General features: G+C 46.6%; 1 protein-coding gene across 1 annotated transcript in view; it reads left to right on the top strand.

The window, feature by feature from the left end:
- The window catches only part of CYB5A (cytochrome b5 type A), a 34,778-nt gene extending 28,455 nt beyond the window's left edge, over positions 1-6,323 (top strand). Inside the window, exons 4-5 of the mRNA XM_084780836.1 lie at positions 3,776-3,810; positions 5,979-6,323. Coding sequence (XP_084636962.1) covers positions 3,776-3,810; positions 5,979-6,060 — 117 coding nt within the window. The 3' untranslated portion in view covers positions 6,061-6,323. The remainder of the gene's footprint in view (positions 1-3,775; positions 3,811-5,978) is intronic.
- The last annotated feature ends 9,022 nt before the right edge of the window (positions 6,324-15,345 follow it).

Here is a 15,345-nt window from a genome sequence, read left to right as displayed (position 1 = left end):
CTCTCTTGGTAGAGTGCTTGCCTAGCGTGAACGAGGCCGTGGGTCCAGTCGCCAACAACTGGCTATTACTCTACTCACCTGCAGTCCTGAGTGCTTGGGAAAGGGTAAACAGAAGCACCATTAACCTATCCTTGGCTACACAGTGAGTTTGAGGCTAGCCTGGGGTTTATGGAGCCTGTCCCAAAGGGTAGTGTTAGTGTTGAAGGGGGAGAGCGTGTGTGCGGCCCTCTGTGTTTGCTGTTCTCTGTGGTTGTTTGGTTTTCTCTTTGAATCTATAATCGCTTTGATGTTTGGAATGGTGGTGTTGGGAGCACACCTAACAGGGTGAATTCTGGGACTCACACTGTCAGTATTGGTGACAACCCTCTCTCTGCCTGGCTGTGGACAGCTCTCAGGGTCACACCTGGCCTTCATCTCACTGCATCTGCACCTACTCCATGTTTAAAGGAGATACTTTTATTCTCAACATTTTACAGATGGGCCAACTTTGGGGTATTTTATTGTTCTAAAACGACAAACAGCCTTCCTTTGTTCCCTACTGTGACTTTGCTTGAATAGGAGCACAGCTGGTTATTTGAGAGACTAGAAGCAAGTGACAACAGAAGAAAATGGGTTGCTGCTTTTCTGGGTGTTTTGCTGTTTCTGTCAAGCAACACTGGGTCCTTAGGTATTTCTCAGGGCCACATGTATTCGTCTGTAGCTGGAGAATGTGGTCTGCGGTCTGATGGTTGGTCTGTTTGTTTTTTCCATGTTCCAAAGTCTTTATTGACACAATTACACATTAAGTCATTTCACTCTCTGTGTAGGCCGGGCTGGCCTTGACATGTACCTGCCTCTGCCTTCGAGTGCTGCCTGCCTAGTTATAAGCCAAAGACTTCTGCTTGCTTCCAGGGCAGTCAGTCCTGTTGATGAAATTTTCCTTAACAACCACCTATAGACCTAAGCATAAATGATGGCCCCTTCACTGCTTACGTGACCCTTAGTTTAATGAGCAGAGGCAGACAGGCTGGCTTCTCAGACATTTCCAAGAGCCTTGAATGTGACCTGCAGAGGGAAGCTTTGGTGTGACAGGACAAACAGTACTCCAGCGTGAGGCCGGGCCGGTGTCCACAGGAAAGCTGAGTGGCAGCTGCAGGCACTGTGCTGACCTGGCCTGTCAGCGTCTCTCCAGTTACTCTGCCGTGCAGTTGGAGATCCCGTGGCTACAACCAGCCACAGCCCTTGGAAACATGCTGTGGTCTAACGGTTTTAAGTAAACATTGTGCCTGGGGTTGGAGCTGGAGCTGGGCTCAGCTGTAGAGACTTCACAGTATGCATAAGGTATATGCATTAGTCCTCAGTGATGAGAACAGTTATTACTTACTTAAAATGTCTAGTTTAATTTTGAAAAATAAGATGTATCAGAGAGTATTGGTTTGAACCTGCCCAAAAGAAGCTAAGTTAAGGTATTTATAGATGCAGAAATTATACGTCTATAAGTGTATCCACAACAACCAAATCTGCTTCTATAAATATGTTGCTAACTGTATTGGTACCCTTCCTTGTAATTAACTTTCAAAGCACACAAGGTTGTACATGCCTCTGAGATCCCCAGACCTCCAGACCTCACGCTCTGGTGAACAGCTGGGGCCTCGGGCTTGTCTGTTGTGGGCTCTTAAGTTGCAGGAGGCTCTGAACTTTGAGAAAGGCACCAACATCTATACTTCCAGTGGGGGAGTGAGCTAAGCTATATGAACTTAAATTGAGATTACTCATTTGCAAAGGCTTTGGGGGACTTGAGATGAGTGTGTGTGTGTATACACACACACAGAGCTAATCATGGTTTATGCTGACTCACATGACCTTTGCATGTGATTATACATGCCATGCAACATTTGTTAGCCTTTTTTACTGTGAGTTGGAAGCTGTCCGGTTTTCACGGGGAGCAGGTGGCGGAGCTCGCCAGAGAAACAGGGCGTCTTGAGCCCACAGATAGGTGGTGATTGCAGCTTAAACTCTCAAGCATTCTGGGTTTTAAGGCTATGAAGAAAATAGACAATTCAAAACTATATGATTTTTTTTTAAGGTTCTACTTTTTGGAGAGTTATTATTGTCAGTGATGGTGGTTGTGATGATATGCTAACACCATTTTATTTACTTATATTCAAATTTTAAAGTATTTATTTTGTATGTGTATGCACACATACTCGTGGGCCACAGCTCACCACAGAGGTCAGAGCATGGCTTTCAGGAGAATCGGTTCTCCTTCCACCATGTGGGCCACAGGGATCAGTAAAGCTCAGGTTGTCAGGCCCTGAAGCAAGTGCCTGTGCCTACAGAGCCATCTTGCCTGCCCTCACACTGGCATTTTAAGTGACATGGGCATGTTTGCGCCCCAGCAATGTTTTAACCTTACATTTACATTAGCAATGCAGACACCAGGACGGGAAGCAAGGAAGGCCACCTGCGGTTGCACAGGGTCTCCTGAAATGCATTTCTCCCGCCTGCATCCCACGCTCCTGGCCATCCCTGTCTGCCTCCTCACACTTAACTTTTCAGCATGGCATAGTATCGTGTCTTCAATGAACGCTGAGGTTTCTCACGTGATTGTGTTCCTTCTAATAACTGACTACCATTGTTTGCATATTTAATTGTCTCTCATAATCACTTAATTATGCTCATTTGCTCATGAACAATAATCTTGTGCTGGTTAGGAATTCCCATAGTTACTAGGATTTAAAATTGTTTAAGAGATAACAGATGTGCAGTTTTCTTTTTTAAAATGACTTGTTTTTCTTCCCCTCCTGTGTCAGGAACCTTAACGGTGATGTGTCCAGGTTGGTGTGTGTTGCTGGGCTTCGCTCATGCATCTCTAGAATGCACTGGCTTTTCCGAGGGTCTCCCTAACACACCTCGCAGGGGCATTGCTTAGCCTTGCTGCAGACAGCTGCTTGCTTTACTGATGTTTTTCATCCGCAGGAAGCTACAGACATGATTTTCTGATGGAGCTGGCTTTGTCTATAGCTGCTTTTATTGAAGCACTAACCATTTTGCTGGTGTGGTATGTTACAAGAGTGCTTCCTAACGTGTGTGTTAAAGCCTAAATGTGTGTGCTTCAGTGGACTGCAGTTTCAGGACGGTTTGGGAAAGCACGCATTGTTTATAGTCCTCATGAGAAGGGCTGTGCTCACAAAGTGCTGGAAGGGAAACAGAGCTTTGTGTGTTGGCTAGGAAGAGCAGTTTCTGAGTTAATCAGGTCCACTTGGTCTCATCGGGTGAGTGAAAAAAACCTCAGAAAAGGTGGTCTGTCATGTGACATGGCAGGTCTTATCTTTAATTTTGACTGAGGCACTATTGATGTAATTTAGGTGAGCTTTTATGTCCTATCAGATTTGGTTGAAATAAATGACATTTTTATTTTATATTCTACTCTTTGAAGAATTTCCCTTCCAAAAGACAGAACAAAAGTCTTGTAAATGTGTCTGTGAGTTTTTATGTTGATGTGCTTAAATGTTAAAAGTGTGGATTATTGTATGTGGTCCATTAATTAACATTTTCAAATTATGAAGTTTATGTTCTTAAGTAATTTAAATACAGTTCTTAAAATTTTATTTTCTTAAAAAAATGGTGAGATTAGGTTTTGTAGTAAGAAGAACTTGGGTATAATTTTGCCTTTTAACAGTCTTTAAAAGATAGAGTTGAATAAAACACTGTGATTTTTACCTTAAGGCAGGACTTCAGTTGGGGATGAATGCTTCCATGGAAGCTTAACCTCACCTCTTCCTTTGTGTTCCAGGACACTCTCATCACTACTGTCGAGTCTAACTCCAGGTATGCAGCGGCTGTCTTTCCGTCTCTGGTCTATTGGTTTTGTTTTGAGGCAAGGTCTCCAGGAGGGTAGCAGCAGAGTCAGGCTGCGCCTCCCTTTAGATCCTCCACTTGGACTCCGACCTGCCCCTTAGCGGTGGTGCATCTGGCCACGCGTTCCCAGGCCTTTGGGGCTTTGCAGCACTTGTCAGTGGCCCCTCTGGGTGTGTCTGCACCGTGGAGCACAGTGAACAAGTGGAGTTCTTTTTTTTGTTTGTTTGTTTGTTTTTGTTTTTGTTTTTTTTGGTTTTTCCGAGACAGAGTCTCTCTGTGTTAGCCTGGGCTGTCCTGGACTTACTTTGTAGACCAGGCTGGCCTCGAACTCACAGCGATCCACCCGCCTCTGCCTCCCGAGTGCTGGGATTAAAGGCGAGCGCCACCACGCCCGGCACAAGTGGAGTTCTTTACTCCAGTGGCAGCCAGTCGCTGGGTGACCAGGGCCGTCGTCGTCTTACAGGCAGAAGCTCAGCTTCATTCTTCCCTGACACGGGCACCTTTTAAACCGTGACCACTATGTTATGGCACACATGGCTCAGCTTTCACTTGTTACTCAAGCTGCACCCACTAAGCTAAGTGCAGCATGACTCTCGGGTTCTGCCCAGGAGCCAGATCTCCTGCCATGTTCCAGGCCACGCCCATTCAGCCACGTTGACTTATACAGTAATGGTCTTATTACAGCTTTCAGTTTTAGACTCAAGCCCAAAGCTGCACACATATTTCATTCTATCAAGCTGAACCGCCTCACTCTCTTGGTGTTCTAGAATACTCCTGCCTGCTGGCGGTGTTCTAGGTGTAGGCCACTTCTTTTCAGTGGCAGGCTGGTCTCTTTCTAAACTGAACCAGAAGAGCATTGCTCTGCTCCACTCACATGGAGATTGCACTTTTAATTCTTTCACACTTTGCATCTTTACTTGAACTTGGTTTTTGAGAGACTGGATATATGATTGTTAGAGACTCTGAGGGAAGATGTATGTATGTTTACACAATATTTTGGGGTGCTAAGTATAGGCATTAATTTTTGTCTCCTAAAAAGTTGAAATTTAGAGATTGAAATCCAATTTAAAAATTCATGTCTGCCTTAAAGCTCTTCCTGGCTATGTCCCTGATTTTACTCACGGTCTCTACTTTATCACCTACTGACAGCCTGTATAGACTGAACGGTGTGTAAAGCCGATCTGCCTTTGAATTTGGGAGCTAGGCCACAGACTGAGAATTTAGGGCATGGCTTTTCTTAACAGTTTAGATCCATCCAGTATAGACACTGAGATTGGGTTTTCAAAGGAAAATATTAAAACTGAGGCTGGGTGTCCCCTTGGTCTACTTTATGGCTCGGGGCCCGGGTGGACTCTAGGCTGCAGAGCTTGCTGACGGCATACTGAAAGTGACAACACTGATTCTCACCTTAGTGCCTGTGTGAGGACAGAACATGTCAGGGGCATTTTCCCTTTGTACGCTTGTGACAAGTGACCCAGAGTTTAATGTCGGGCAGTGGATGTTAAGGACGCCATTAACAGCTCTCTGTGTAAAGCTTGTGGGAAGTGATGGAAGCAGAGCGAGGGTGTTTGTTTTCTCCTGGGGACAACAGGGGAGAGCACAGGTGCCAGCGTTCTGGCCCGTGCATTGTGCTCCAGTCAGTCCTAACAAAGCCAAGCTGTTCTTTTAGCCCAAGCGCTTCTAGAGGTAAGAAAAATCTATCGATAGTTTTCTGTCAGTGGAGGCAAAGGTTGAGGTTTCTGTGTTGACATATACGTGGCTGCCTCTAGTTTGCTTAGCAACATGTGACTTCATCACCTGCCACCAGGTATGTGCCAGAGTATAAAGGCCAACCTGCTACCTTGTCTCTCTTTGTCTCTTGCACTCTCTTACTCTTGCCCTTTCTCTAAGGGATCCCTGTTCCCTCTCTCTCTCCCCCTCTCTCCCCTCCCCTCTTCCCCCTCTCTCCCCTCCCCCTTCTCTCCGTGTCTCTCTGTCTCTGTCTCTCCCCCCTCATAGCCACTCAAGTCCTAACTCCTTTCCCTTTCCTCAAGTACCTCTCTCCATATCAGTTTTGTTGCGTCTCACTACTCACTTTCAACCGTAATGTTCTGCGTTGAGGATTACTCAAGCATCTTTTTGCTCATGTGTCTTTCTAGTTGGTGGACCAACTGGGTGATCCCAGCCATCTCAGCCTTGGCTGTAGCCCTGATGTATCGACTCTACGTGGCAGAAGACTAGCATCCCTCTCTGAAGCCAAGGAAGGAAAAGACTGCCCCAGAGAGGAGAGAAAAGAAGCCAGTGTTAATCACTTCCACTGACAGAAAGCAATTGTAATATATGTTTCCCTTCCCTCCTGTGCTAATAGAACAAACAAGGAACCCTTTGTACTCTTACACTTTTCAAATGTGCCTTTTTATTCAACTTCCTTTTGATGTTTCCTCACTACATAATTTACTTATTGTAAGCATGATCTTTTTAAAATATATCTGGCTTTTAAAGTATATCACGTGTGCCTGCTTGTTGATTTGTTGTCTTTTTTTTTTTTCCTTTTTTTCCCCCACAAGACAGGGTTTCTCTGTGCAGCTTTGGCTGTCCAAGACTTGCTTTGTTCACCAGACAGTGATCCACCTGCCTCTGCCTCCCTAGTGCTGGAATTAAAAGCATGCGTTACCACGCCTGGTTGGTATGCTGTCTTTATAAAGTGTACCACGTGTGCCTGCTTGTTGGTCTGTTGTCTTTATATAAAAAGTATACCAGGTGTGCCTACTTGTTGGTCTGCTGTCTTTATATAAAAAGTGTACCAGGTGTGCCTGCTTATTGGTCTGTTGTCTTTATAAAGTGTACCAGGTGTGCCTGCTTGTTGGTCTGTTGTCTTTATAAAGTGTACCAGATGTGCCTGCTTGTTGGTCTGTTGTCTTTATAAAGTGTACCAGGTGTGCCTGCTTGTTCGTCTGTTGTCTTTATATAAAAAGTATACCAGGTGTGCCTGCTTGTTGGTCTGTTGTCTTTATAAAGTATACCAGGTGTGCCTGCTTGTTGGTCTGTTGTCTTTATAAAGTGTACCAGGTGTGCCTGCTTGTTGGTCTGCTGTCTTTATAAAGTGTACCAGGTGTGCCTGCTTGTTGGTCTGCTGTCTTTATATAAAAAGTGTACCAGGTGTGCCTGCTTGTTGGTCTGCTGTCTTTATAAAGTGTACCTGGTGTGCCTGCTTGTTGGTCTGTTGTCTTTATAAAGTGTACTAGGTATGCCTGCTTGTTGGTCTGTTGTCTTTATAAAGTGTACTAGGTATGCCTGCTTGTTGGTCTGTTGTCTTTATAAAGTGTACCTGGTGTGCCTGCTTGTTGGTCTGCTGTCTTTATAAAGTGTACCAGGTGTGCCTGCTTGTTGGTCTGCTGTCTTTATAAAGTGTACCAGGTGTGCCTGCTTGTTGGTCTGCTGTCTTTGCTGCCTGGTGTTTTGGATTAACAGAATTGCTTAATGTGCTATGGATCATGAGGCAAAGCAGCAGCCTTAGCGCTTGTTCATTCTCATCTTAATTGCTCAGTGACAGTTGTGACTTAGCCCATAGCCCTATTGCGTGAGTCTATATGAGTTGCTTTCTTGTCTCTGTGACAAAGTGAATGAAACAAAGCAAAGAAGAAGAGACTATAAGTCACCCATGGCCAGGGGTGGCTTGAGGACTCGGGTCCAGGGCTGTGGCAGCAGAGAGGTAAGGACAGGAACAGAAGGTGGATTTCCATCTGTAGTGACCTGCTTCTGCTAGCCAGGCCATAGAGGAGGCAAAGGTTCCTCAACCTCCTGAGGCAGTGCCACCTAGGCAGAGCCCAAATGTTCAAATTCATAAGCCTGTGAGGGCACATTACACACCCAAACTGTACAATGTCAGTGCTGCTTCTTTTTCAGAATTAAGACTCAGAAATTATATCTCAAAGATTGGTAATATTTCTACTAGAAATGTATGACACATTGTAAAGGTGGCTTTTATGGTCTGTAAAAGAGACGCCACATCTGTGAGTGGCAAACAACAGCAACATAAACAGCTCACGGACCGGGGAGGCTGTTGTAACTGCCTGGCCTTGGTTAGAGTCATTCTCCAGAGACTCGGTCTCAGAACTTTTGAAGTTCTGCAGACTCCCCATCCAGCCCATCCAGGGGCAATACCGGCTGAGTGAGTCATCAGACCAGAGGTCTGGAGATGCTTGGTCCTTGCCTAGTGCTGAGCTCTGAGGCGTTTCGTGTGGTCTCCTTATTAAGTGTTGGGCCCTCGAGGGTTGATTGACTTCATTTTAAACGTAGAGGCCCGAGGCAGTCGTTTATCTACATGGGAAGTGACTCTGTACTGAGCTGGCATTGGGTGACCTGCAGTGACATTCTTAAAAAATAGCACATCAGAAAGGAATGTTACTGTTGTTACAAAGCATGGATATTTTTTAAAAGGATACTTTTCAGTTATTTTTATTGTATGTGTGTTCAGTTATTTTTATTGTATGTGTGTGAGTGTTTTGCCTGCATGTGTGAGGGCACCACACAACGGCAGCTAGTACCCACAGAGACCAGAGTGTTGAAACCCCAAGAATGAGTTTTAGATGGCTTTGTGTGGGTGCTGGGAACAGAATCCCTGTCTTCTGCAAGATCAGCAAGTGCTCTTGTTTGATAGTCAGGGGCAGGCGTCGCCCTTTCCCACCGTTTTCATGGTGCTGTGACTCCTTGCATGTGCCAAGTATATACTGTGTCACTGAGCCCCCAACTCCACCCCCACCCCCAGCCGCTTGTCATCGTGGGTCATCTCATTGTCCAGTAGGAAGGGTCAGGGTCGGTCATGGCATTTTCACCTTCTCCGTGTTGTACACCCCTGGGGTCTCCTCTTCTTCACGTTGCTCCCTGTGTGCTGTTTAGAGGGCTTGAGTCAGAAGAATAAGCAGCTATGAACTGCGGCTGACAAGTGTGTATGCCCTTTAAAATAAGTTATACATTTGTTAAGACTGTAGTATTTTGCTTGAAAGTGTCAAATTTTAGTGTGTCACAAAACGTTTCCCTCCAGTCATCTGCAGAGTGAGTGGGCATGGATGCAGTGTACCCTGGGTGGCATCAGGACTGATTTCTAAATCAGTTTTAGCACCTATTTTTTGGGGAAGGCAGGTATGTTATACTCCAGTGTGGAGGCCAGAGGTCATCCTTAGGCATTATTCCTCAGACGCTAACTTGGTTTTTGAGACAGAATCCCTCATTTAACTTGTAAGTTAAGCTAGGCTGGCTAGCCACCGAGCTCCCTTGATGTGGAGAGTAAGTGTGTATCACCGTGTTCCAGCTATGCATCTGGCTGGGAAACCGGCTCAAGCCCTCCTAACTGTGCAGCAAGCACTATTTATTTACCACGGGGCTAAGTCTCCAGCTGCAGCTAGTGATCACTCTTAAGGGCTGTACCACACAGTCCAACTAAGCTGTCCGAGTTTCCTCATGGAAGAGCAATGTTGCACAAAGGAAGAGTTAGTTGGTTTATGTTGTATTTTGAACATTTAGATTTTCTACAGCCAAAATTTCAAGTTAAAAAAAAAGTGTGTGTGTGTGTGTGTGTGTGTGTGTGTGTGTGTGTGTGTGTGTGTACGTGGAGAGGATGTCAGGCGTCTTCTCTAGCGTTCCACCATATTGCCTTGAGAGAAGGTCCCTCACAGAGCCAGAAGCTTGATGTTTCACGTATCCTGGCTGGCCAGTGAGCTCTTTGGATCCATCTGCGTATCTCCATTTTCCAAAGCTAGGGTTGCAGGCACAAGCAGCCGTGGATTTGAACTCGGATCCTCCACTTGCCTGCTGAGGGAGCACGCTTACCTACTGAGCCACCTCCTCAGTCTCCCACTGCTCCTGCCATAGTTGGTAACGTTTTCTCTACTGCTTTGCACCAGTGCTGTTTGTTACTGTGTTACGTAGAGAGTGGACAGAGTAACGTGAGATGTCTCACAGCCTCCCTGGCTCACTGACTTCTCATGGGCACTGTGTGCAGCAGAAAGGTCTCCTTGTCCATCAGATGTCTAGATAGGGCAGTGGGAGCTCATGGGGGACAGCTCCCTTAGAAGGTTCTGCTTTTGAGGAGTGTTTAGATCTATTTCTGAATTCTGAGGTTCTCTGTGGAACTGGGCTCTGGTTTGAAGCAGCACAGGTTAATTCTCACCGCTCTGGAAGCCAGAAATTTCACCTGAAGGTTCTACCCGTGGCTGGCTCCCTTTGGCACCGGCATTTTGTTTCCTCACCCCTTCTGTGGTAGCCCTCAGCTGACAGACTGCGTCGTTTTAACTTCTGCCTCAGTTACTAAGTATGTCAAACCCAGTTAGTGTTCACATCCCTGTGTCCACACACAGTTGTAGGACTTCTTGTTTTGTGGGGACAAAAAGTACATGTGTTATATAACTTCCTCTCTGCTTCCTCAGAGCCTCACAAGCTCAAGCCAAGTGTCCTGTCAGAGTTACAGCCCCAGGCCTGAGAGTTTGACTTCTGAAGTAAAGAACACTGTTTAAGGGACAGGGGTGTGGACAGCACCTTCTCTGGGTGCTCTGTGTTGGCATACATGTCTATGTGAGCTCTGCCCTGAGGTATACTGGGACCAGATGGACCTAAAGACAAGTCTACTCAGAGACAGAGTTATCAGTAGTGTCATCAGTTTTATTCTCAGAGAAAAGAAGTGAAATAACTGTGTTCATGTTAACAGACTTGAGTCCTCCTGGGTGGGCATGGGGCACAGTGCAAAATATGCAATTGATAGAAATATTATTTGCAATTCAGATTAAGACTGATGCTCGCTATGAAACCATGGAGGCCCAAGTTCAAACCCTAGGACCCACATAAGAAGCTGGATGTAGCTGTGTCCACTTGTAACCCTAGCACTGTGGGGGTGTAGCTGTGTGCACTTGTAACACTGGCACCGTGGGGGTGTAGCTGTGTCCACTTGTAACCCTAGCACTGTGGGGGTGTAGCTGTGTGCACTTGTAACACTTGCACTGTGGGGGTGTAGCTGTGTGCACTTGTAACACTTGCACCGTGGGGGTGTAGCTGTGTGCACTTGTAACACTTGCACCGTGGGGTGCTGGGAACAGGACAGTCACTGGGCTCCTCCAGGAGGCGCTGAAGTGTACAGTGATGGAGTCAGATGTCCTGCATTCTCTGACCTCCACAGTGTGCATGGACGTGCACACCCACACACATGTACACCCTGCACACATGAATATACACACAGAGTCATAAAACAGAAACCGGTAAAATGACATACTGCCATTTTTGGAATTAAAACTTCAACCTGCCTTACTGTTCTTGGAGCCGCAGGGAATCCTGGACACGGCTGAACACTTAGAAGCTGAGTAGCACTTGTGGCTCATACAGTCGGGTGTGGCGGGATCCTGTGCCGTGCCCACTCTGCTTCTGAAAGCTCTTGTTTAGTGATCCTAATACCTTGTTGCTGAGTTGGTTTCTTTTCTCTGGTTGTCTTGTTATGCTGCACCAGTCGAGGAACAGCCCTTTTGACAACAGCTTGAGCTAAAACTTGGGTGTTGTAATGGATGGTAGTAGCGTCATCTTCACGTTCACCGTCTCACTGCACCAGTTCAGAGACTCAAGATGTGTGTAAAATTCTTGGAAGAAAACAAGCATAAATCTCAGTGATTTGGGGTCGACAGTGGCTTCTTAGAAACAAACAGCAAAACCACAAGTAACTAGAGAAGAGACAGCCACACTGTGACTAATGGAAATCACTTGTGTCTCACAGGGCACCCCTGAGTGAGGACAAAGAGGGACACAGAATGGGTGCAGACACTTGCAGATTTTGCGTCGTAAGAGAGAGACTTAGGTTTGCATTTATTAGGAAAAAAAACCCCACAAAAAATAGACTTAGAACTGGCACAGAGAATAAGTGACTGGAGTGTTCAGCCGTGCGTGGGGTGCGTGGCACAGTGATGCCTTCCCTCCTCAGGGCTCAGGGAACACTGCAGAAAGGGGATGTGGAAAGATGACTTCTGGGCACGGCAGGACCATGGCACTCATGAACTCAGGGCTGGTGTGGTTGCCTGAACAAAACCTACACAAGATCAAGTCAGTCAAACCCCAGCATGGGTGAAGGAGGGCCTCACCAGGCCTCACCCCTAGCTGAGGAGCTATTGATTGATGGGTCCCGGGGAGGGAGGGTCAAGTTTTTTTCAGAGTTGTGGCCTCTAGTGGGTCGTTCAAGCTCCAGTGGTGGCCGGCACTGACAGGCTTTGGTGAGTTATAAAAAAGAGAGGAACGTAGCATTGGGAGGAGACTGGGGGACCCAAGAAGACTTGGCTGGGGAAAGACAGCAGGCATTACTTAAATTGTATGCATATGTGGAATTACTGACTAGTGAATAAATTGAAAGCCTTTCAAGTTAGACAAGTAGTCTGTCAGTGTGGACTTCTGTGGCATTGCACTTTTAGAAGCCTCTTTAGCAGGTTCAGCATCATTAGTTGTTAGGGAACTGTGAATCAGAACCTCAGTGGGGACTACCTCACCCCAAGTAGGGATGCTATAACAAATGTAGGAACAAGTTTTGAGAGAGGTGTGGAGAAACTGTGCCTTTCTGGTGGAGATGTAAAAGGTGGGAATGGCAAGTCCTTAAGTTACCTGTAGACATGCATAACCATGAGTCCCTTTGCTGGGTGTGTGCCTGGGAGTAAACATGGGTGCTCACATAAAGACTTGTGTGTGGGTCCCCATTCATAAAACCACAACGTATGAACACGTGAAATACTCATGACTGCATAAGCAGGACATATTATGGTCAGCCATATTGGGCTGTCAGATAGCTTAATAGGTAAAGGGCCTCCACGCTTAGCCTCCTGGGTTAGATCGTTAGGTCATAGTAGAGGGACAGAACTGTCTCCCACAAGTTCCTCTGACTTCCACATGAGCCACACTGTTAGTGCGTGCACCTGCCTGCACACGCACACACCACTAATTAAGTGTAGTAAGATACAATCGAATAGTATGGTTGGTGCATGCTATAGCATGTCTCAAAATCAGAAAGCATGCTAAGGAGAAGATGCCATTCCAAAAGGCTGCATTTTGTATGGTTCCCGTATTCACAACATGCACATGTGTGAACGCCGTACATATCTGGGGCTTCAGAGGAGGGTGGGGAAACAGTGACAGCGGCTGGAGATGGGAACAGAGTTTCTTTTGAGAACAATAAAAATGCTCCGACTTTAATTATGGTGACAGCTGTGTGGCTTTGAATAGTCTAAAAGGCACTGGTCTGTTCTGCATGAATTCCGTCCCAACGAAACTCAACTTGGCCAAAATACTCTCATGTCTGGGCCCTGGGACTGCAGCACCCAGCTCTTCCCTCCACGGCCACAGCCCCTTTCACACCAGAATGGACGCCCTCCTCTGCATGGCCCTCTCTGTGCACTTCCTGCTGTCATCACCTTTGGACGAAGCCTCCTCTGTGGCTCTATGTGACGCTGGGGAAGGGAATTCGCTTTCTGTTTTGTGTTGCCCACTGTAACTATGTTTGAGCTAAATAGATGACTTTTGAAATTGAATATAAACTATTTGTAGGATTTGTTTGCAGCTACTCCATCTGCCCACCCCACTCTGGGCCACAGCCTCCTTCTAGGCCCCCGACTTATAGCTGCAAGCACTGCTAACTGTCTGGTCTGCTGAGGCCATTGTCTCTGCCTGCACTGTGTCCCCGAGAGCTCAGTTCAATTGTTGAGACATAGGTGGCATTTGATAACTGAATTTCCAAGCTACTGGATGACTGGTGTCTGCTAACTGGCGCTCCCGTCTTTAGTCTGCATTTCTGACCTTTGTGGCTATTGTCTTCCAGTTATTCTGCTTCTCGGTTGACATCATCTGCATATGCCACTTGCTGCAAGCCTTTTGCTGAAGGCACCAAGTTCAAGGCCACGCTGGACTGCTCCCCAGCTGTTTAGGCAGGGTGTTCTGAGAATGGTCGCTTCTGGGTCTCGCTTGTTGGCCTGGAGGTGGGTTAGCTCTTACGGTTGTCCAGATGGCGAGAAGTGAAGTACATGTTCTGATACCCCTAACTCTCCAGATCCTGTTGGCTTGTGAAATACTATAGAGAAGTTTATCTTTAGTCCATCCAGAACCTCCAGGGCGGAGCATGGTAGAAGGTTATCAGAGGCGCGCACGCACAGGGTGGGGCAGCCTCATGCTCTTAAGGCCAAGGACGTTATGTTTTGATAACTTCTGGTGTCATTGCTCAGCCCCAGTGCCTCACAACAGCAACCAGGCGAGGTTCAAGTGGTGAGCCAGGGAGGTCAAGCTTCAGGTAACGTGCCCTGTCCTGACTACCCTCCATTTTCCCTAAACCTGCAAGTTACACTCTCCTTGTAGGGGGAAAAGGGTGACTATATCAGCACCCAAAACGTCCTGCTGCAGAAAGACCACATTTGTGTTTGTTTGGGGTCATGCAGTCTCATTCATGAGCGCCACACTCAGCACCCGGCAGGTTCCAGGAGATTGAGTTGTAGTAGCTGATGTTTTGAGGTGATGTTTTCATAAATCATAGAAAACAAAATCCTTTAGGGAAAGCTTGTGTGACAATGCCATATTAAAGAAGAAGGCTAATTCTTGTCATGCATTCACTAGTGACCTGATTCACTCAGGGGAGTTTGGGCTTTCCTGTTCTGACTTTGGATTCTGGGGATCGAACTGGGGTCTTCAAGCTAATGCAGCAAGTGTCTTTATCCACTGAGCCGAGTACTTTGTTATTTTTCCGGGTTATATAACACTCAATTAGCATAGCAGCAGTGCTATAGACATCTTATATAGGCTCTTGGGAAGAAACACAGTAAAGAACAGTCTAGTTAAGGCAGGCAGGGCAGGTTACATGGAAGCATTACTCAGCTGTGTGCGTCATGGCCATTGACCTGCGTGTTCCAGAGGGCCTAGCAGGAGACCATCTACCTGATAGGTAACTGACACGGATCTGTAGAGGCTTTCTGGTTAGGCTGCTGAGTGAAGACTACTGATTGGCAGCACTTCATGTTCAAGTTGTGTAGCTACAGCTGTGTTTTGGTGCTGGTGCTGTGTGCATTCATTCCGTATAACCTACTACCAACCAATAGCAGTGGTAATTCTCTCTCAGTGAGAGACCCCCTAGCAGCTTCATGGGTAGCTGAAGGAGGTGTCAATGGGAAATCAAGAGTGGCAGGTATGCAAGTCAAGATAGTTGGGCTAGCGTTAGCCATCCCAGGAGTGCACGCCGTGTGTGTGTGTGTGTGTGTGTGTGTGTGTGTGTGTGTGTGCGCACGCGTGCGCGCGCGCGTGCACCTTTTCTGAGGAAATTGTTCTCAGACTCTTTGAGGCAGCCTCTAAAGGTCAGGGGTCACTATTTATACATGGCTTTGCCCATTCTAGAGAAGAACATTTTGAAACAGCTGTGATATCTTTGGTGGCTAAATTTCTTTACTTAACTGAAAGGTTCTGGCTTCATCGAGTAAGATTTCCAGCATGGATTCTGCAGGGGAGCTGTGAAACCCCACCCCTAGCTGAGGA

The sequence above is a fragment of the Acomys minous genome (genome assembly GCF_964271855.1).
Source record: "Acomys minous genome assembly, chromosome: 4".
NCBI lineage: Eukaryota > Metazoa > Chordata > Mammalia > Rodentia > Muridae > Acomys > Acomys minous.
This window is presented reverse-complemented; position numbering and strand designations above follow the sequence as displayed.